We start from the raw sequence: 23,748 nt of genomic DNA on the forward strand, positions 1-23,748 counted from the left end.
TCTCCACCGTGGATGACTATTGTTTGATCAATGCGAGATGTGAGAAAGACATTCCCTCCCAGGAATGAGGAAGAATATTCGATGCTCTGATTTTTTTTTTTCCTTTTTATGCTGAGCCTTTGGTTTGTGAGAAGAGACGCTACAAGGCCTGAAGCAGGAAAGAGAGGAAAGTGAATGAAAGAGATGTAACAGAGGGACAGAGTGAGAAGTACGTCACGTTAACTGGTGCAAGGTTCATACTGCTGGTTACAAGTGGTATTAAACATTTACAGTCCTGTCCCATCCAGTGATGTTATCCAACCTTAGAAAGCAGAGGCAGCAGACCAAACAGTGATTGATAGTTACTGTCAGTACCTGTAGGCCCGAGGATTTAAATGCAACTAATTAGAGGTTGTCTCTTGTTTTTAGAGTGAGGTTGTTGTTTTGGTTGGGGGTTAGATTTCCTGTTGGGGCAGAGTATGGCCTAAGGGCAGTGGTGTGCTGTCATATTTCTCTGGACAGAGAAGAAGGGCACAACTGGTATTTGTTTTCTCAGAGGAAATGCTTCACTGGAACTAGTTACTGGAAAATACGAGACCAGATACACGTTGAAACGCCACCACTTCTCATTCACTTGGGTCAGTGCAGGGAGCGCTTAGATCTGGCATGTTGTTTTGTTGTGGTGTAGTTTGGTTTTCAAATGAGACATTTATGCGATTTGTGGCACGAAATTGGTCAAAAAAAATATTTTCCACCAGTTTAGACAAGCTATTGATGGATGTTTGTGCATGTTTCATTCTTATTTAGCCATGATGTAATAGACAGTAATTATGAATTATATATTAAGTGATGATGTGTCAGTAAGTTGTTGTAATATAGTGTTTTAAAGAGTGGTGCTACAAGATAACCCACAAAAAACCCAAGTGTAACACTGAACTAACATTACTCAGATTTCTGACTTGTTATTTTTTGTGGTGTAGTTATGCATTTTCAGGTGAGATGAACATTTTTTTAAGTGATTTGTGACGTGAAATTTGTGAGGGCAATTTTGTTTTGCCAATTCAGGTGATTAAGTGATGGATTTTTGTGCGCATCTCTGGTCTTTTGAGCAAAGTAGACAGTATTTATAAATTATGAATTTAGCATGACAATATATGTTTCTTTTAAAGCGAAGTGCTACAAAACAAACCCTAAAAACCCCAAGTGTAACACTGAACTAACATTACTTAAAAGAATAACATCTTATTACGGGGTTACGGGGATTTTTGGCGTATTTCTTTTGTTTTGTAGTTTCGATATAAACATTTTGAGATGAAAAGTCGTGTATTTGATTTGTGACATGAAGTTTGTCCATACTATTTTGTTTTGCAAATTTATTGAAATAAGTGATAGATTTTTGAGCACATTTTCATTCTTATTTAGCCATATTCACAGTGCAGTAGACAGTATTAATGAATTATGTATTCAGTGATGATGTGTTAGTAATGTGTGATAATATAGTGTTTTTTTTGAAGGGCACTGTCCCCAAAATAACCCCAAAAAAATCAAAGCGTAATGCCGAACCAACATTACTTAAAAGAAAACCGCGTTTTTATAGAATAGCATAGAAACCTTAGAAATAAGGAACATGCAGAAGATTTATGATTTTCTTTTCGTTCTTTAACACCAAGTAAACAGGAATGCCCTTTTCCAAATGTGTTACAGTAGGTGGTAATTGCTGCCTTTGGCACGACCGCCTGTGAAGGTACAGTGGCGGTCATCGGTGTGGTGCTAATATAGCTGCTTTCATCTAAAGCTGTGCGCTGCAGCAGCATATGTTAGGAGCAGCCTCTGTGGACTTGTGGCACCACATTCTGCCGTGGTCTCACACCTGTTTGGTGGAGTAGTGGAGATGCTAGAACCAGCTCCTCGATCCTGACTGGAGATTAGCTGTTTAGTGCTGACGTGGACAAAACTGGAGATGCGGGGGGATGGAGAAGGTAGAGGAGAGAGAGGGAGGTCCAGCTCCCGTGCTGTAATTAGTATAGATCTGAAAAGCAACTAATCCGATTGAGGGAAACAAACTGGATTGGGTTTCCGAGGTCCATGCCTCAGATCCGGGGATAAAGCCTGGACCTGCTCTGAAGGTGGATCCAGGGTTCTCTTTCCATGCTACATGTGCACAACCACCGCCACCACTCACCCGCGCTGGCGAGGCGCTCTAGCAGGGTTACACAGGCAGGGGTGGGGTTGAATTGGGGGGGTCCTCATTAGTGAGCTTCGTTAACTAATTACTGTGCCATTGTTCAGCTGTGCAGATTGACCCTGCTGGCCTGAGCCCAAACCAAGTCTCTCTCTTCGCTCTGCGTGCGTGCATTGACATGCCAACTCCTTTTGTCTCCTCTTCTGTTGATAGCTTTTTGTTTAGCTTATATTGATTATATCGCCATAATGGGGCGGCCAGTGGTGTCTTTTTTCATCAGTGTGGGTGTTTGCCATTTAGTGGCAAGAACATGTTGGCAGGATGGCTAATGTGTCAGAGCTTACATCTCTATATGTGACTGTGACGGCAATGCTCCTGTTTTCGGCAGAGGTGCGTATTCTTGCTGATACGTGCCGCTTTGTATACATGTGTTTGTGCTACTTTATGTGGGTGCTGGTGAGTGAGTATGTGTGCCTGTGGGGGTAGCACGGGAGCCCCAGTTCCTCTACGGGCCCATCTGTTTTGTACTCTTTGTCCTGTTAATTAATGAAATCAGAGGGGCTGCCTGCTGGGACGGCCCCGCTGCACCGCTACACTGGACAGGCCCACTTTCTCATGGGCTGACTCTGTTTTCCAAATGAATGCCTCCTGGTTCTCCCTGTGCTTTCTCATTTTCACACTCTCTCTCCCTCCTTATCTGTTTATTGATTTGACGTCCTATATTTTTATTTTGTTTTCCAGTTTGTAACACTGGCGGACGCGCTGGGCCACGTGAGGTGACTATTGGTCGTAGATTAGTCTAGTCTTTTAAAGCTAAACCACTAAAATCATACTGTAAGCTCTGCCGTCACTATGCTGCTTAGATTGAGCGGAGGTTGGATGTCATGAAGCAGGATGTTAGTCAGACCATTTCACCAACACTCAGTCATAACTCTTCTTTGTCAGTCGAGGAACTTTTTTTTTCTTTTCAGTACTTACGTTTTTGCCACTGTTGTTGATTGTTACACTGCAGAGCCACTTCTCAAATGTCAAGCCTCTGAAGAGCTATTTCTGAGTGTTGCAAACAGTGACCTGGCTAAGTCATTTTACCTTTTTGCTTTGTGGCCTATCTGTCTTCCTCGAGGCTAATCCGCCAGTCTGATAGATGCTTTAGTTTTCATTTATCGTAGCCTTCCTCTGAGTACAGCCAGATGTAGAAAATACATGTTAGATATATTCTGTTATTTCGCTGGAGTGGAATGATTATTTTTTTAACAGCATGGCATGACTGTAGCTGTAGTAGCACTACTGCAGATATTTCAGTAGGCCTAACCTAGTGTAGTTGGTAACCTTCTGTATTTTAGGCTGTATTTTAAAAGCTCTTGATGATTTTAAAGCGATGAAATATTGGTGTTTTGGCAACATGTGAAATATGATGATACATACCATAAGACAGCCAATTTCACAGTACTGTGGCATCTGTCTCTTTATAATGTCTTTGATTACACTGCATTAACAAAATTGTTACATCAGGACGCATCTTGCTTCGTCAGGTGTTCAATTTACTGGGCAAGCCAAAAAAAAAAATAGCACACTGATTTTATCCATTCACAGTTTTGTCAATTGAGATCTAAGAAATGGTATCACAACATGTAGCAGTTTTGTGATATAATCAAAATATGTTTTTTTGGTTCATTCTTAACTTAAAATGGGGTAACACTTTATCTGAATAGTCCACCTACAGAGAGTTTATAGAGTATTTGTAAAATTGCAACAATTTATTAGCTGACATTCAACATGTTAACTGTTTTGTCTGTGGATGTTTAGCTATAGAGTATATGTGACAATACCCTACATAGGCTATTTTAAGAATAGTAAAGTTAAACGTGGGTTAGGTTAAACTAAATTAATCTGAGAATATGTAGGTGTGTTCATGAATTATCACTTGAACTCCACAGACAATCTGTCACATCTACAGAATAAAGCAAAGCAGTTGATTTGTTGAATTTTAACTAAAAAGCTGTCGAAATGGAAAATCTTTAGGTTTACTTTTCGAATAAAGTGTTACAAAAAATGGCTTTTTCACGTAGAATTGAAGGAGAAGTTGATCCTACTTAGACTCATTAACAGGAGACAAGAGCTGCAATGATTAATTGAGAAATAAATTAGTTGTCAACTATTCATTTATCCATTAGTGAGTTTTTTTTTTTTTTTTTTAAAAAAAAAAACCTTTTACATGTAAATATTTTCTGATTTTCTTTACTCCTCTATGCCAGTAAACTGAATATCTTTCGGTTGTGGACTAAACAAAATGCTTGAGGATGTCACTGCGGGCAAAGGAAACCCTTATTGATTTTTTTTTTCATTTTGGCGGCCTGACAAATAAGAAAATAATCAACAGACTAACTGACAGTGAAAATAATTGTTAGTTGTAGCCCTACAGGTGACTGATTTTCAGAATCACCACATGCTGTTAAATCTTTGAAAAAGCTGTTGGATATTTGCGTTTGCATGTATTTGGCTCATGGTAATAGATTTTTTTTTTCATTGTACTCGACTGCAGTGTTATGCGAGTTGGTTTCTGACCGCTGTCGTTGTCAGCTCCTGGTCTGTGTCTTTGCCACATCATGGCCTCAGGGTAACACCTGTCCCTTTAGTCCTGCTAGAGCACATCTCAGTCTCAGTATTTCTCAACCACTTTACACCAGGGCTGTTGTGTAAAGTGTAAGAAAAATACATACTTACAAGAAAACATATTCATGCCTCAGTACGTTGCTTTATGCTGTAGTAGTCCTCTAGTGTGAATCAGTTTCTTCTTCTGTTGTGCGCTTGTTGTATTTCTGCCATAAAATGCATTTATAGACTATTGTTGTCAAGAATATCGATTTATCAATACATATTGATTTGAAATGTTTGAATTATTTTCTGCAGTATTGATACACCAGGACCAGCAGATTTCTGGCTCTCTTTTACTGTGAATGTTTACTACAGTCATTCTGCTGTTCTCTGCTACTAACCCAAAAAGAAGAGAAATGTTATAACCTCGTTAGACGTATTTTTCCATAAAGATGTAACTTACTTATATACTTATACTGTAACTGTTAATGGGTGTTGTAGGGTTATGTTTTATTGATGATAAGAATGTGTTGTGTGAATGTATTAAAAGTGCTTTGTATTAATTCATATTAATATATCTAAGTAGCGTCCTAAGTATCTAAGTATATTTTAAATTATTATACATTCAATTTCAAGCTCAAATTTAGGGCTTTATTTTGACAAAAGTATTGGTTGAGGCAGTTAAGGCACCAGTACCATTTTAAAGTAGCGTTTTGGCACCGGTTTTGAAAGAACAACCCCAATACTCAACCCTAGTATCCTTAGTCTCTTTCCCTTGTGGTATTGAAAATCAGATATCTGTATTTTTATGGTGCTGTATCAAAGTTAGGAATTCCAGTAACGTGACAATGCTAGTACAACCTGATAAATATATATATTTTTCAGTAGCAGAGGTGCACTGTTACCACTGTAGTCAGCTGTTAGTCTTGAAGTATAAAGAAATGGCTGCATGCACTTGCCATTTACAGATTTGTGTCTTATGCTCGCATTTTTTTTGATAAAAAGCAGCTGGTGCAAAGGTCACTGTGTTGGTAATCATACAGTGTGAAGCCACTATTATGTTCCATTTGGCCCATTAAGCACAGATCCTGCGAGAAACGCTGTGTTGTTATTGTTTGTGAGTGCTCTCGGTTTGTTGCTCTGCTGTTGCCGGGGTGGCTTTGCGTGTCCTTGTCACCTTTGTCTTTGTGCTCGAACCAGCTGGAGGTGACATGACTCCTCTCTTGTCTTTGTGCGCCACTTCAAGGTGCAAAGACCTTCTGCAATCCTTTCCAAGGACGCTGCAGCTGCATCTTAGTTACACAGCAGCGTCGTGCTCTCGAAGCAGTGTTAAATCTGAGGTACTTAAAGGTCCTTGTGGGATATTTTTGTCTGTAGATTTGTCATCAGACGCAGGGAATCATCACAGGAAGGTGATGAAAGGATTGTTAGAATATTGAATGAACACCCTCCCTTGTATTGTGTGTATTGTTCACGTTATAAGTGCTTATTTCTGGCCATTTGATAGGCTCGCTTTTAGTTGCCAATATCAATTCAATACCTCTGATAGCGGCTGTGTGAGACACAAGGGCTTTTGCTTCGCACATGCAATTATTAGAACAAAGATGGAAGTCTAAGACCATAATACACCACAAGGTCCTGTGACCTAAAATCAGCTCTCTCGTTGAGTGAGAATAACATGAGATTCCTCACAAATTTAAAATGCCAGGCCAGGCTTTGCATATTTAGCATTATTAAAGGCCAGCTCATTCAAAACTCATTTGCTTCTAATTTTATCTGTAACCTTGACCACTGCTGAGACATTCCACTTGGGAGAAATATGGATACAGTCAAATCTGGCTAATCCAAAATGGAGGTTGTCTGGATTTGTGAGATTTAAAATATATATGTATCTAAATGTATTCAGAATATTAAATGCTCATTTTAGATGCCGGGCTGCTCTGCTCTGTCTAGTTTGTGGCTACGACGCTTTTAGTTGTGTCTCGACACACAATTTGGAGAATGTACATATTCATGTCTCACTGTGTATTTTGTTCCCTGTGCCTGTTTGTTTGGCTGGTGTGTTTGGATTTTTTGGGGCTTGCATAAACAAGGGTCTACTATACATACTCTCAGATTAGCATACGTTCTATTTCTGGACTTGCAGGCCTTCAGATGGGTCCAGACTTAGAGGCTCTGTGTTGTAACTAATTCTACTTAGTTAACAGTGTGATAATTCATTGATGCCCAGAGCGAAATTCCGTTTACACGCAGCACAGGATCAGTGAGTGAACAACATATCCGGAGCAGGTAGAGATTTGGTGTTGCTCAAAGAAACTTAAGCTGGGAGGGGGTGCATTTTAATGGTGGGAGCTCTGGGCAAGAGGAGGTCTACTTTGCAGTCTCTGAAGAGACAAAAAATATTTGCTTTGTTGTTTTGAATATGCGTTTGGTGTCCTCTTTAACAGCTCTAAAAACATGTGACTTTTCCTGGTTTTATAAAAAAAAAATCTTACATGATTTTGAACTGAGTACATGATGCATTGCTTCTGTTTGGGACTTCAGAGACAGACGTAAGAAATATATTTATTCATCTAGTCCTATAACATAGGGCTGGGCTTTATATCACTACAGTTTCTTTTGTTCGCAGATGTCACGTTTTTTTGTGGGGGGGTTTTGTTATTGTTTTGGAAATCATACACTGACATGAGCAAATAAACCAAATATGAATATGAGTATTAGAGTGAAGAAAAATTTTAATATTACACTTTTGTTTTTGCCTCCATTTTTTATGCACTCAATACAAATGTTTATCTCAAATTTTGCTGACAAATTTGTTAAAATCTGTGTCTTGGAGCACTTCTCCTTAAAACAGGATAATCTAAGCACCTGACAGGTGGCATATCAAGATGCTGATTAAACAGCATAATTACTACACAGGTGTGCCTCGGGCACAATGTGCAGTTTTATCACACAACACAAAGCCACAGATGTGTTGAGTTTTGAGGGAGTGTGCCATTGACATGCTGACTGCAGGAATGTCCAGCAGAGCTGCTGCTTGTGAACTGAATGTTCATTTCACCACCATTAAACGTCTCCAATATTATTTCCCTGAATTTGGCAGTACATCCAACCAGCCTATCGAGGGCATGAAAAAAGTCCTACATCTTATACACCAACCTGTGAAAAGTAGGAGCAAAAACAACAGTGCTGCATTTAAATTTGTGTTCAGTATATATGGATATTGTGATATTAAATTAGATTTTGGATATCATTATATAGAAAGTGTTGTCTTGTTGTGGTTTTAAAGACTGCATTACAGTAAAGTGATGTCATTTTCAGAAGTTACTGTTGTAGCTGCTCTATTATTTGCCTCTACACACTTAAGTGTAAAATGCAGATTGGCTGGATCTGAAATGTTTTTTTAAGTCATGTCACAGTGAAAATTTCAGGTGTTGGCGCTATGGAAAATATCATTTTGACAGAAGGGAAACAATGTTCACAGGAGAAAAGACTTTGCTATAACACCTGCATGCACCTCCCTACTCTGCCCCCTCTATACATTTAGATAATGAAATGAGTGTATCGTCAATCTAAGGCCTTGTTAGCCAACCTGCTTGTTCATTTATTTTGTAAGTACAGAGTATCATTGTTGTTGATTGTTTATGTCGAACTGACATCAAGTTGCCTTCAAATTTCATTTTAAGTGGTAATCTTAAATTTAACTTGTATAAATCTTTAGACACCCTGAGTTTGTCCACATTACTGATTATTAATCACAAAAATCACTGTGTAAATATTTTTGAAAGCACCAATAGTCAACCCAGCAATGTTGTTGCAATATCAATATTGAGGTATTTGGTTATAAATATCTTGATATTTGATTTTCTCCATGTCTCCCAGCCATAGTATGACTATAGAATATGAAATATGTCTTTCCTTTGGTTTAAAAACTGCATTTCCATTATGTCATCGTCATGAAAGCTCAGTTTGTGGCAAATAGAGGGGTTATCACTTTAGTATTTTATCACATATTGGGTCTTAATAAGGCCAGAAGTAAAGATATGTAAAAAACAAAAAAAATGTTGATTTTGCAATTATTAGAATTATTTTACACTTACAGCAGTTGGGTTTTTGGGTCTCCAAATTATAAGAAGGTAAAGCAAATCTCAAGAGTCGCTCGCCTCTAATATAATACGATAAATATCTGTAATACGGAAGTGCCGTCCTTCATTAATCCCTCATCAATCTGCAATCTGATCCACAGCAGGATTTTTTTTTTATATATATAAAAGTGCATTATTTTAGCAACAGACATGTTTCACTTTTACTACTTTAAAACTGTACTTATCTCTTCTCTACAGATCGACCCGAAGGTGGCGTTTCCCCGCCGGGCTCAGCCTAAGGTGAGTGCACCCTGAAGGGGTTAACAGTAAGAAGGAGTAGTGATGATGTCATGTGTCATCGCTCATCACTCAGCCCTGGTTGGCTGGGATTAGAGTCAGGCAAGTGACCAAAGAGGAGCTGCAATCCACTTGTCTAGCCTGACACCGTGACCCCGTACCCTGACCCCACCCAACCCCCGATCATCAGCGGCCAACACACACACACACACACACACACACACAAATGCTTGTCCTGGCACACACACAAATGAACATCTACGCTCGGTAGTCACCTGTACACCCCCCAACCCCCCGACCCTTAAATGTAACAGATCTTTAACTGAAGTGAATTAGACCGAATGCTCAGAAGAGCTTTCAGAAACCTCTGAGATTAGCTAAACGACAACAAACACAAAGTCTCTTTATCAGCAGCATCTACTCCCTGCCTAATGTGATTAGTGGTAAACGATGCCATCTTCTTCTTCTTCTTCATCTTCTCTGTTGCTAGCTGGTGACCAGGACAAAGAAGATCTTTGTCGGAGGACTGTCAGTCAATACCACCATCGAAGATGTGAAGCATTACTTTGACCAGTTCGGAAAGGTAAAGCATAAACAAATCTGGTATCTATTTGTGGCCATCCCACTCTGACTTTGTTTTTTCCAAAGCAGTGATTCCCAACCTTTTGTGTCAGACTCACAGCCCACTCAGAACTGAAGTCATTCATTGACAACCTTCAACAAAAAAAGTGTTGAATTTAGTTTAAACAGGATATTATTTAACTAGTAATGATATAAAAGTTGTTATGCTTTACAAAGAAATCTAAAACAGTTAAACTGTTAAAAAGGTGTTTCAGGTTTGGTGTTTGCAAGTTTGCAAATGTACTTAAGTGTTGGATAAGTTACTTTCATTTGAAAGGAGTAAGCTACTTTACAGTAATACTGTCTGTGTAAAGTATTGCATTACTGATTACACTACATTAGTGTTACTTCCACCAATAAAACCATAGAAGTTCAACTAGACATGATAAAAAAGGGGAGGATCATGTTTTTTCATAGCAGGTAATTAAAGAAAGCTTTGATTTTCAATTCATTTCAAATCCTGTGGTTAGCAATATTGTAGAGCCCATTGACGGCTTCTCGGAGCAAAGGTCCGGCCCGTTTCTGCATGCACATGCAGTAGTTGCTGCTTTGCGTAAAAAAATACTGCTTTTATTAACAATAATGTTACAATAAGATGATTATGTAACCTAAACAAACAGCCTCAGACACACGGATGGGCAGGTGGACAAAAGCTCAACGTCTGAAAATGATCAAATACAGATAAACATTTTTTCATTGTAGGCCTATCATATGAAACACAATAGACAAATTCTGAGGTTGGCGCAAGCGGACTGGAGTGTGAGGCAGTCTGTGGTGAGTGCAAATAAAGAGCTTAAGTGCAGGACGACATGCCTGCAAGTTCTCGGTCTGCTATCACAGCAACGGAGAGAGTCTTGTATCAAACGATGACGGTGTGCTGTGATGCTCCACTGTTGTAGGTTATGTGACTGGAAACATTTCCAACGTGCAAGTGCACATCTGACGAGCCCATAACCAGCACCTTGCTACAATAATGTCTATAATGACGTGACAAGACACAAAAACAGGATTCTCTGAGGGATATTTTTTCTGGTGGCACACTGGCAGAAGTAACACAGCGTGGATGATTGAAAAATTTAAAACAATAAACACGTAATTTTAGGTGATGACGCATTACCTGACATAGTTAATGTAGAAATATTCCCAAAATTCTATCAGTAATGCATTGTTTGACTTTGCTATTTTTGGTTTGTCATCCAGCCAATATTTCAGCTGTTTCTCCATTATTTTATGCTATTGTTAATTATTTTTACCATTTTCAATTTAGCTGCTTCCATAATTTACTGATCGGCCAACTGTTTGAGCCGTTTATTAGTTACTTTTTAGACCATACATACATTAATATAACATGCTGCTCACTCGCCAAAACATTTTCACGCACTCTTAGTCGTGACTCGTGTTCAAACTGACTCGAATTGTGGTCATATTTTTTATATCAAATTTTCTGTTTTATCAAATTACTCCGGCCGTTCCACTTGCCGCGTACCCCCCGGCAGGACGCAGGAGTAGCCCCTGGGGTACAAGTTTAGTTGGGAATCATTGCTCTAATGGACTGTACGCCTTTGATAGATTACATTCATCTGTTTGTGGCCTTATTTCTTTGACATCTCTCGGCTTGTTTTCTCCCTGTTTTCTTTTCCTTTTTCGTTTGAGTCAAGGCACAACTAAAGTGCAAAAGAAGTCTCGTTTCAGGAAGGGGAAAGAGAGAAAGAACTTCAAGAAGGGACAGAAAAAGCAGTTTGGTCATTGATGGTGTTCTCTGGCAGCTACAGTATTAGTTTGTTAGTTTATCTCTTGTGTTAGCTGTTTTGCTCTTTTACGATCACATCTTAGTGTTTTTGGCTTCTTCATTTGTCCTGCTCAGCTCCTTTGAATGAAATTTGGTGAAAGGCAAACACATGCTGTGGAGACAGATGAGTGGCCGGGGAGAGGGAGGAAGAAAAAAAAGCAGGGAGAGGAGGGGAAGAGAAGAGGGAGATGGCGGGGGACTGAAAGGGAAGAAGAAACCCCCCGTAGAGAGAGAGAGGGAGGGGAGCTTGGAAGGGTTGAAGGGCAGAGAAAAGGAGGAATGTTGAGATAGTGAGGAGAAAAAGTAACTACGAAAGGGGAAAAACAGCAATCTGATGGACCATAAATGTATCAAAGTGTCCATCACGCATGAAATGTCGGGTTACTTTTTAGCTAACCCCACTTCAGGAGGTCTGGGAGTGTGTTTGAGTCGAGTTGAGGCTCTCCAGTATTAACTAATCAAATGCAACAGCTGCTCCTGTAACAGCCCCCCCACCTTACCCAAAATCAGTACCTCAGACTCCAACTCCCCTCCCATCCCGCATACACACACACCCTGCTCCAGTCCCTCTCAGCTTGTTGCCGTGGTGACCTGCTTTCGGCCATTGTCCCGCTGTAATCCAGTGTGTTTTTTTTTGTTTCCTTAAAAAAAATGTGTAAGAAGTGCACATTTGCATGAATGGAAAGAAGGGTGTGTGTGTGCATGAAAGTGTGACAGCGGCTACGATGGGAGGGAAGCTTGCATTCATTTGTACTGACAGGGATCCAGTTGTCACAAACATTAAAGGGACAGTTCACCCTGAAATCAAAAATCAATATGTAGTGCTATTTATCAATCTAGATTGATTGGGTGTGTGTTGCAGAGTGTCGGAGACATCGGCTGTAGAGATGTCTTCCTTCTTTTGAATATAATTCAACTAGATGGCACTTCGCTGCCAGACTACACCCACCAACTGTATCACCACACAGAAGGAAATGTGCATTTACTCAAGATAAGTAGCCTGTGATGGTGGACAATGTAAACAATAATGGCATCCTTGTGGGCTGAGCTGTTACCAAGGCTGGGTATTAGTACTCAATATCTTCATGGTATTAACTGGAATAATCCAGTACTTGGTAGCTTCGAAATGTCTTTGATTGAATGATACCTGCATACAATCTTTTCTATGGGTCTGATATCCTACTGTCCCAACAGCCTCTGGATCAGCAAACTTCATGTTGCTCTAGTCTCCAGAGCCGCTCTCCTCCTGGTCAGTTCAATGTCTACCACGTTAGCAGAAACTGAAACATAGCAGCGGCTAACATCCAACATCAAATCCAACAACCCCAATAAAAACGTGCACCAAAAATGTCTCAACTCTGCCTTTTAAACCCAATAACTGTTAGCTAACATTAGCCATGTGATGCTAACACATATCCCTGCCACTGTGTGTGTGCAGCCAGGCAGACTCACAACTGTCCCAGGCATGGAGCTCACACTCCTGCAGCAGCCACGACAATCCATATAGTCTGTGGTGTGGTTAAGTCAATCGTTGTGTAGCTTATTTGGAGTTGGCAATTTGAGCCGCCAGCAAAACATTTGAAAGTAAGGCTATACTACATGCCTCGGGTACTGAATTAAATACTATAGTTGATATCGGTATCACTTTAGGGTGCTGGCATTGTAATCTATTAAACGATCCCCAGCCCTAGCTTTCTCGTTAGCTAGGTCTGTGGTGGTAGGTGAGCTAGCAGCAGATGCATGCTTCCCTCTGCGCTGTGACACTGTTGGCAGGTTTAATTCGATAGAAAGAAAATAGTCCCTACATGAAACTGCCCACAACAAGGTCTGTAGATTATCTTTATTAACCGGGTCAAGAATTCTTGAAAGAGACATTGCTGTTGAGTTTTTCAAATGTATTTTTTTTTTTTTTTGGTGCTTTAAACACCACAACCTGAATGATATCTAGTTCCATTTTAATTGAGAGAAAGCAGACATCTCTGTAGCCGATATTTCCTACACTCTGCAACTGATGCCAAAACAATCTAGACTGAGAAATAGCACCGCAGGTAAGAGGATATGTATGTATTTTTTATGTTGGGTTGAACTGTCCCTTTAAGTGCGTGATTCTGCTGTTGGTGTAAGCAGCAAAAGTGCCTGAAAATGAACATTTCTTCAGAATGTAGGCCTAATGGATTGGAAGAAATTACCAGCACGAACCTCCTTCTGCCTCGTGTCTGGCTGTGTTTCTCTCAGTTGGCCTCTGACTCATGTTTGGGGTATTACCATATTTCAGGTGCTAGTTCAAATTCGCATAATGTTTTCTAATTCTGGGTCGTGGGTGCTGGTCGACCTCGATCCCACGTGTGACCATCACATGGTTGAAGTGACTGTAAGGTGCATGTTGTGACATGTGTCGTGTTTCCTGAGTGCGTTTTATAAAATGGCAGCTCTGTGCCGAATCAGTTCTCCCCGGTGATCACAGACACTCATATCTAAGACAACACACCCTCCGCAGGATGAGGGAATATTTGGACTGTTTGGACACGTGAGACCAAAGCTGTATCATGGATAGCGCCAATCCCACAGTGCATTCCTGCTGAGCGGGAGGTATTTCTTGTTTATTATCTGAGCCTGGTTACAAGGTGCAGGTTAGGATGGAGTAGGACTCGGTGTCCTGTTTATTTTCATACTGTGGCACCGCCTCGCAAGGGAAAACACAGAATGCACTATGCATTTTATGCAGCTCTTTGATATGTGCCATAGTTTATTTTTTTGGAGTACACATCTGAAGGCGCACCTACACAAACTTCATTAGACTGGACTGAAATGGTTGCTCAGTTGACACGTCAGGTGTTTTGGACCAAACCGAGGACTCAAAGGCATGTGTTAATGTGCGGTTTCCTAACTGGACAAATCTGAGCTCCTGTTGCTAAATGTCCCAAGGCCCATGAGGCTACAGCAGGCATGTTTGTATGAGAAATAAGTCTGAATCCTGAGGTGAAGGTCTTGTAATCCCCCTAGTAGAGTTGAGAACTCCCTTCTTTTTGCCCATGAGGATCAGAGAAATGTGTTTTAAACTTGTGATCATGCACGCAGTTAGGTAATTTGATAATTAGCATTTCAGGCATTCGGGTCATACAGTCAATTATGTTTAATCCAAAGGAAATCCCCGTTTTCACGCTTTTTATCCTGCTTTTCTGTACTGCATTCTTGAAAGTACCTTACTGAAAAACTACCATCAAAATCCCTCGTCTGAAATCAACTGAGAGAATAGGTCAGAGCAGTCAGCAAAGGAAGGAGTGGATAAGATGAAAAATGCAGCATGGATTGGACAGGGCAGACGGGAAAAGTTGGGACTCCACTCACCCATGTGAGCTGGCGATTAGGAGGCTTGACTGAACACTTTGTCTGCTGGCCTGTTTAGAGAGAGATGGCCGGAGAGCGAGAGAGCGAGAGAGAATGAAAGAGGGAGATGTGAGGAGACAGAAGGGGAAAAAATGTGAATGCCACCTTTCATAATGTCGCAGAAAGTGTAATGGACTTGTCAGCAAACGCTTGTTCTTTGGACAATAGCTGCACGCTTCACTAAAAATGGGATATTTTTAATGCGGCGCTCAGAAAACCAGCGCATGATCGCTGCTGACCCTTGTTTGGGTACATCGGAGAACTTCATGAGAATATGACCTTAACTTTTTCTTCACTCTCTCTCTCTGCATGCTGACTAGTTAGCGACTGAGCCGCTGCTAAGCCAATCTCAGAACCCCACAGCTATCCAATCAGATTGTCTTACAGCACCCTGGGCAGTGGACATCAGGGAGATCGTCTTCTTATTGGTTTTGGCAAGGGCAAGGGGCGACCACAGCATACGCTCACACACGTGAGAGAATATTTCTCAAGCCAGCATACTGTTGTATCCTAATAGAAGACAATAACATGAGCCACATTCGCATGGCAGTACAGGATTATTATCCTTTCTCTGGCTTCAAAAGCTCCTCGGACTGGCGGCGCTAACCATCCCCTCCAGAATAGATGCTGCTAATGCTAACAGGAGGGCTAGCTGTGCGTGTAACTCTACTCTTATGATAACATGTTGGCTTGCAGCTGTCTACTTACTGTCCTGTTCCCCGGCTCTCTGCTGTGTCATTGAGTTTGGACGACCGGAAGGGTGGACAGCATGAGGGGAGAGGAGGAGAGGAGGGTAAAAACTGAATGAAGGACAGAAAGAGGAGGGGGTGCTCTGTGTGTCCAAGCTATATGTTGTCAAAGATGAGAGTTAACCCTTTGAAACATGGAGCTACATCACTTTTCCTGTGCTGCTTTCAGATGCCTTTCGCAAGTATTTAATCCCTTGAACCCCGAGCAAATTGTTGCCATTTGGTTAGAAAACGTGGGGGAAAAAGGCAATGAGAAACTTGGTAAGAACTGTTTCACAAATTGCAGGAACTTTGTAGATTTAGAAAATTGTTTTTAAAAAGCAAGGGAAAAAATTTCTCGGGGGGGGGGGATAAAAGACATTACATATTTAAAATAATGTTGCAGAATCATTATATTTTTAATCCAGTTTCAATTTCCTTGTTTTGTCATTATTATTGTGTTATTGTTATTTATTTTATTGATTTATTTACAAATTACAAATTTTCACGTAATTTTCCTGTGCTTTTTACTCGCTAACTTCTAACCATTTCCAATCTTTTCTGGTTTTGTTCCTCAATGCCTTCTTCCCATGTTTGTGAAAGAAATCAAGCCTATTTGCTCAGGTTTCAAAGGGTTTAAAGGGTCAGGGAGGTTGTAGAAGCAACCTCGATCCTCTCCATATTCATCATTTTGGCGAGAAAGATCTAAAAATATTACTTGCGCGCAATCTCAACTAGAAGATGTGTTTTGCATCTGAAGTAAAGGTTAGAAATTGGATGGCCTGGTCATCCAGAGGCCTCTGCCACTCATGTTACACTGGTTTGAGTTTCAGTGCTTGCTGCCTAATGAAAATAGACATGTAGTCATACTCCATGTGTCTCCATGTGATGTCGGAAGATCTGAGTTGCAGATTTTTGTGTGAATGTTGTTGCGGTGCTTTTTTTTCTCGATTAACGACAGAAAACCCAAAGGTCATTTCCACAGCGATCCCAGGCCTTGCCCCCCCCCGCTCTCTCCTCATGCCGTCAGAGCTCGAGCAGAAGCTGCTAACTTTCCTGCCAGTGAAGGACAAGTGAGGGAGGGAGGAGGAGGGTGAAAGGGGGGAGGAGGAGGAGGAGGAGGAATATGAATAGGGCAGTGGAGTGAGTGCAAAAAGGAAAGTGGAGGGAGAAGGAGAATGAAAGGAGAGCATGTTGACAAAGACCCCAGTTCACTTTGTTCTACACTCTCTGATCCAAAAATGTTCATTTATCCTCCATCAAAACTTCCCTGTCCATCCTTTTTTGTAATCACCCCATTAATCATCAGTTTCTTCTCCTTTTCTGGACTTTCTCTTCCTCTCTTTTTCTCCCTTTCCCTGCTTTCTATTCATTGAAATTAGTTGGAGAAAGGGAGGGGGCGAGTTCTTCTAATTGAAATTCTTTACAGGGTCTCCATGGGAATAGTAAACTTTGTGGAGAGGGACAGAAAAAAGGCATGGGTGAACGAATGAAAGCGGGAAAAAAGAGAGCAGAACAGAGTTTGTGAGAACTCAGGAGAAAGAGAGAGCAAAGAATGGGAAAGAATTTCCTCCAGCGCCTCGTGAACGGGGAACATTCACTTCTTTTTCACCTTGATAGATTGTATTTCATTTTATTTTTATACAGCAGCACTCCCCCCCCAACCCGCTACCTCCCTCATTTCCCCATTGCTCTCTTCCTTTCTCTCCCTCTTTTCTTTTTCTTTCCTCCTTTGTCACCTGTCACCCCTCCCTCTCTCCCCTCCACCCTCTCCATCTGTTTTCCCCTCTTACTCCAATGCTAAAGAGGGACAATGGCACCCCATGCTGTGTAATGATGTGTGTGTGTGTGTGTGTGTGTGTGTGTGTGTCTGTGTGTTGTGTGTTAATATGTCGGAGCTCATCTATTCTTTGCTTTGTTCTCACAGGTCGATGATGCCATGCTTATGTTCGACAAAACAACCAACAGACACAGAGGTGCGTATGCTGAGTTATGATGCACACACTGATTAATATGTGTGGACGCACCAAATTGGGACGCCTACAAACATGTCCTCGTAAATGAAAGGAAAACCAGCGTGACAGAGTCACTGGGTGAGCGTCCATGATTAAAAAAATATATAAAAGATGAATCCTTCTCAAATGGAAAAACAAAAGATTGCAATTTATCTCTGTCCTCTCGCAGCGAGGCAGAAGTGCAGCGCCTGCTGAGGGTCGCGACACAGGGTCAGGATGGTTACAGGCCAGGATGTAGTTTAATGAGACAAATGAGGAGAGAGGGGGACGGGGGAAGGAGTGAGGTGAAGTGAGAAAAATTGGGTGTGATATTTGGTCGAACACGGTAAAGCCGGGCTGGTTTTTTAATTATTTTTAACTTTTTTTATTGGCGAACCACGTCCCGTCTCTGCTCCTCCAGGATGCCAACAGCTTCATTGACAGGCTATCCACGCGAGGCCTGTTCTGATGTCACCAGCTGCTTCTGTTAATGGCTTGTGACAGTTTTATTTTATCCACTGTAGAGTCAGGGATACTCAATCTGGTCAAAAATGTCTTCCATCTTGTTGCGAACTTCTCAAAAGAGAAAACTGTGTTTTTTTCAACACAGTGTAAATGCTAGAGACGCACGATGTTATTAACACGTGATCGGCATTGGCAGATATTGGCTTTAAAATGAAAAATCGGCATCGGGCAACACGTTGATTTCTGCCAATATAACAAACCAAATTTTTTTTCTATTATGTTTGAAACATCATCCCTAAGCTGAAGTTGTTTTTTTCTATATTTTGCACAATAATTGAATACATTCACAGAAAAGCACTGTATTTTATGGGCCATCACAATAAGTGTGTGCATAATATGATGTTAATTCCACAACAGAAGAGACTTGATGATCAATATATCTTATATATCTTTATCAGCCAAATGGGTTATTATGTATCAGCATATCTGCAAAATATCCAATAATGCGTGTCCCTTGTAAATGCTGAGATATGGGCTCATGGGTCTCTGCTGCACGTGTCTTTGTCACAGATCACAGGATGTCACAAACGCTAACAAACTGAGAGGTCAAGTGTCGGAATAAAAGTCTGTTTTTGTGTCCTCCAGGCTTCGGCTTTGTCACCTTTGAGAATGAAGACGTGGTGGAGAAAGTGTGCGAGATCCACTTTCATGAGATCAACAACAAAATGGTGCGCGTGACATATTTCATCGAGTCCCTCCATCATCACATTTCAGTTCAAGAACCAAAAGTCAGCTAATGAATAAATGTCCAATTCACGCTATACTTTCAGTCATTATCTAGTCAGTGATGTAAAGATTCACTTGACCTGCTTTTATTTGTGAGTCGCGTTGTGTCTTTATCTCAGTATTTTTTTTTTTTTACTAAACTTATAAATGAGCATTGGTTTCCTATGTCTTAGGTGGAGTGTAAGAAAGCCCAGCCAAAGGAGGTGATGACGCCGACAGGCTCAGCCAGAGGCCGCTCCAGAGTGATGCCCTATGGGATGGACGCCTTCATGCTGGGCATCGGCATGCTGGGTAAGATTTTAAATCAAATGTACTGGAAGCTAATACACTGGGGTCTCCTTAGAGGTTTTATTTATAGCAGTAGGTGTCGTGGTTTAGAGCAGAAGTTTAGCACGACATAAACACTGACATTTATGGGCAGTTTGAGCAAATATATCATAATTAAATCACAATTTATCATGTTTTTATGCTAAAAATAGACATGTTTTTTGCTTGAGCTTATTATGAGTTAAATGCTGATTGCACATTGTAATAGGTATAGAATAATGACACCAACAGTGTTTACATCGGTTCCCTGTAAGCGTTGCTTTCACAATGCAATTACGATTGCCGCTGGGTACAATCTCTACATAGCTGTCTGTCGCTGTCTCCAAGTACCAGAGAGTATCAATCAGACTGTATGTCAGAAATCCCACATCACTCTGTAATAAGTTCGCCTGTCTACTGTTTTACATTTGTTTGCTTAATTCTGCTGCATTTAAAAAAACATCGTAGTAACTGCCGTATTAGCAAGCCAACAATCTGAGATTTAGCGTCGTTTTTGACTTTTGCGGTCGATATTAAGAGGAAAGTGTTTTTCCTGTCCTGTTTCTTTAGCCATTCACCTGTAATACCTTTATTTATTGCTGTGTGTAAATGCTTAAAAGTGTGTGTGTGTGTGTGTGTGTGTGTGTGTGTTGATATTTTATAACTGAATCACAGATATTATTATTTGCTCCACTCTGAGGAAAATGGAAAGTGATCTGTCTTTTCGACAGCAGCTCTAACAATTATATCAACTGGAAACTGAAGGGAGATTGAAAAGGGTACTCTCACATGTAATGTAAGATATGGAGTTATTGCCAGAAAAAAATTATCTTAAATATCATTTTCTTGATAGTCAGATACTGGCCGGTTTTAAAGCTGCATTTACTTAACATTCTACACGGTTAGATTGTCACTTGTCTTAATATTAACACATTTTTTTTTAATGGACGACAACTTACTGAACACACCTGAACACCTTTCACCTCTCAGCAGTTAAATCATTAATTTGTATGTACATCTTAATAGTTATGTAAACAAAATATTGTTTTACGGAAACATATGGATTCTAAATATTTAAAATGGTTTTTAGAAATGTTTTACATTTTAAGTAAATTTTTCCCCATGGTACTGAATATTGATATTTTTCAAGGTGTTGTATGGAACGTAGAAAAACCTTCGTCTAGACCGGTTTATTGCTCTTTATCATCATACTGCAGTACAACACTAAACCCGCGCCATGGTACAAACGTCTTCTGTGGCTCCACACATTTAGTATTTCATGCCTTCATCCAAGAAATGTTTAAAAAAACAGTGAAGTAGAATTGACCTCTTAATGTGATTGATTATAGTCTCTGAGATGATTCTCACATCTCCTGCAAAAAACACCACGGTGTATGATGTGAAAATTTAGAGGTCACAGACTGAAGGGCGATCAAGCTCTACACACTGGAGTGAAATATGGTTTGAAAGCGTTCTCATTGAGAAAAACAAACCGAGAGCTACAGTATGTTCATCATTTGTGGCTGTTTGGCTCCCTCTACTGGACATTTGACATTTTGCTGTAGTAGTAGTCCTAGTAACTGCTGCACATGTTGTTGATTAATTAGGTTCAGTTCAATCGGAAGTTCTTTGGTGACACTGACCCTTTCAGAAATTCAGGAAAAAGATTTGTTATGATGCCTTTAACATTAAGAAAAATTCATGGCTTCACTGTAAACTGAAAATATTCAGTGGCTGATTAAAAGTAACCTATACTTAATAATGGCCATATTTTGTTGTTTTTTTCCCAGAAATTGTTCAAATTCATAAACAATATAATGATGATTATGATTATGTGGCATCACATGATACCTTGCATACCTGCTGCATCGGAGCAGACGGAAATACAGCTGATAGGAGACTGCTTAGCTAACAGCATTAGCAGCGGGTTAGTGTATGGTGGCACACACAAAAAAAAATTTCTTGGAAGGCTTAGCTTTCTTTAGGTACAATAATAATCTAAAATATGCATGTTACTTTTTGTATCAGATTAATATTATTTAACAAAGTTTGTGTCTCCATGTGTGTTTTTTTAGCCAAGTCAATTAAACTGTTGATAACTTTATGTTCCTAACAGGCTACCCGGGTTTCCAGACTACTACCTACACCAGCCGCAGTTACTCTGGAATTGCTCCTGGTTACACTTATCAATTTCCAGGTGAGTTCATATACATCTAACACCTAATCCACTATTTGGATGTCTTCTAACAGGGAGAGAAGTAACTTAAAAGGGTACAGGCTGGAGTTGATTCAGCTGTGAGGTGCTGGGGTCATGAAATGTCCACGAACCACAAGAGGACACGAACACACACACACACACACACACACACACACACACACACACACACACACACACACACACACACACATATTAAATTTATTTTTAAACTATTCTTGTCTGTCTACCCAAACCCTCCTCCTCCTCTAAAATACCTCAAATGTCTATTTTTTGTCTGTTTTCTCCTTATATTCTCCTGAATTTATTTCAACTACTTATGTAACCTCCTCTCATTTGGCCATGTCACCCCTCCTTTCCTTTCCTTTGCTCCTGCCTTCCTGCCTGTCCTCACAGTAGATGTTTAACTTTCTGTGCTCGTGCGTCGTCCATGTTGGTGTTCTGCTGTGGTTAAGTGTGTGTGTGTGTGTGTGTGTGTGTGTGTGTGTGTGTGTGTGTGTGTGTGTGTGTGTGTTGGGCTTTGTAGTCTGGCCGGTGGATGGTGACTGTATTTACAAAGCGCTCTCTCTCTTGACCTTCTCTGTTTCTAGAATTCCATTTAGAGAGGACCCCCCTCCTGACATCATCCCACCCCCCTGAGCTGGCAGGTCAGTGGCTCCTCATTCCTCCAACGGCCCAGAGTGAGAAAAAAAGCTATTCAGCAGCAGAAACTCAAATTAAACTGCCGGCAAGAATGTGAATGAGTGTATTACCCCGAGTGTCAAAGTATTCTCTGAAGTTTCATGTACACTGACTGTCTTTGATGAAAAGAGTCAGGTTGTGTACTAGAACAATGAAGCGTTTTACTCAGGTGATAAAATAGGCACAAATTTTGACAAGCTTTGTAGCTTCCTGCAATTGTTCCAGTCAAATGTTTTTCCAAATGTTTTGATAACGTATCTTAAGAGATATGTGGGAACCTTTGACTCTACAAATTAACCTTTTAAACTTAAAATAAACTTTCTGTCTGTGAGTCCTATGGTCGTATTAACTAGTTTCAGACAAAGGTTTTCCTCTTAAGAGCTATTCCCGAAGCTGCTGACAGCAACTTTTACTGAGACAACTGCTAAGATGAAAATAAAAATAAAATAAAATGAAATAATATTAAAATAAGACAAGTAATTCAATTAAAAATAACATTTAATTAAAAAATAAAAATAAATCAACAAAAATTTCAAAACAAATTACATTATACAATAAATAAATAAGAAATGTGTTAAAATGTGTGTTTAATTCAAACGTAAAAAACATATTTAACATAAAATGCAATAAAAAATCAAACCATTTGCAAGTTAGATATAATCAAATAAATTACATTTAAATTACAAGTTAAATTAAAAAAAATATTTGAAATAAATTAAAAGATTAAATTAAAAATGCAACATTTGGCTAATTATGAACAGATCTTTACTGATCCAGGAGTCCTCTGGACTGCCTCTAAATTCTCATACTCATTTTTTTGAAGTTTCTCCTAGTTCTGCCAGTTAGGAGCTACTTTTAGCCTTCGGATGTTTTGTGAATACATTCCCTGCATCTGCAGACAGCTCTGTCTTAACACTACCATCTAGTGGCTCTGAGTTGTATTTGAGCTCTTATCCTCCTTGTTTTTATCAAAAGTGTTATTTTGTTCCTTAATTAAAGAGTCTAAAGTCAGATTTTATTGGATGTTATATGCAGCTGTTTTTTTAATTTTCAGTTAGATACAAATCAGATGTTTGAGCAGATGCGGAGTCAACAGACACTGAGCTGTAGATTGTGACTCATGATCTCATATGAGAGCGATCCACAATCACTGTAATAATTGGGTGTGTTTTTTAACCCTCAGCCATTCCCTTGACTGCATATGGACCAATGGCAGCAGCCGCAGCTGCAGCAGTAGTTAGAGGTATGTGTGTGTGTGTGTGTGTGTGTGTGGGAGAGACATGCTGAGACAAAGAATGCATGTGCCTGTGCAGATACTCGCTTTTGGTAGAGTGTGTCTACTGTGTCCTGTTTGGACAAATAAAAGAGTATTTTTAGCTATGTGTGTTTGTGAATGAGAAGCCCTCTAGTGTCGGAGTCTGACTTGTCTCCTCTTTCTCTCAGGCTCCACCCCTTCACGCACAGCTGGTTTCCTGGGCACCAGCAGCCCTGGACCAATGGCTGACCTGTACGCTGCAGCCAACCAGGACTCAGGAGTCAGCAGCTACATCAGTGCCGCTAGTCCCGCCCCCAGCACAGGGTTTGGTCACGGTCTAGGGGTAAGTCAAACGCCCCCACTGACGCGCACACACACACTTC

At 40.3% G+C, this 23,748-nt stretch overlaps 1 protein-coding gene and 1 long non-coding RNA gene across 3 annotated transcripts in view; one reads left to right on the forward strand and one right to left on the reverse strand.

Annotated features, from left to right (window-relative positions):
• LOC148190165 (uncharacterized) overlaps positions 1-23,748 on the reverse strand; it is a 56,837-nt gene that overhangs the window by 19,778 nt on the left and 13,311 nt on the right. The gene's annotated exons all lie outside the window — the stretch shown is intronic.
• The window catches only part of LOC121949413 (RNA-binding protein Musashi homolog 1-like), a 31,154-nt gene that overhangs the window by 4,952 nt on the left and 2,454 nt on the right, over positions 1-23,748 (forward strand). For both annotated transcript variants that reach the window (XM_042495097.2, XM_042495105.2), the window contains exons 5-13: positions 9,100-9,141; positions 9,629-9,721; positions 17,591-17,639; positions 18,768-18,850; positions 19,082-19,199; positions 21,331-21,411; positions 22,020-22,076; positions 23,294-23,353; positions 23,554-23,708. In XM_042495097.2, coding sequence (XP_042351031.1) covers positions 9,100-9,141; positions 9,629-9,721; positions 17,591-17,639; positions 18,768-18,850; positions 19,082-19,199; positions 21,331-21,411; positions 22,020-22,076; positions 23,294-23,353; positions 23,554-23,708 — 738 coding nt within the window. The remainder of the gene's footprint in view (positions 1-9,099; positions 9,142-9,628; positions 9,722-17,590; positions 17,640-18,767; positions 18,851-19,081; positions 19,200-21,330; positions 21,412-22,019; positions 22,077-23,293; positions 23,354-23,553; positions 23,709-23,748) is intronic.

This window comes from Plectropomus leopardus, chromosome 2 (genome assembly GCF_026936395.1).
Source record: "Plectropomus leopardus strain MGB_pleo_1.0 chromosome 2, ASM2693639v1, whole genome shotgun sequence".
Classification (NCBI taxonomy): Eukaryota; Metazoa; Chordata; class Actinopteri; order Perciformes; family Serranidae; genus Plectropomus; species Plectropomus leopardus.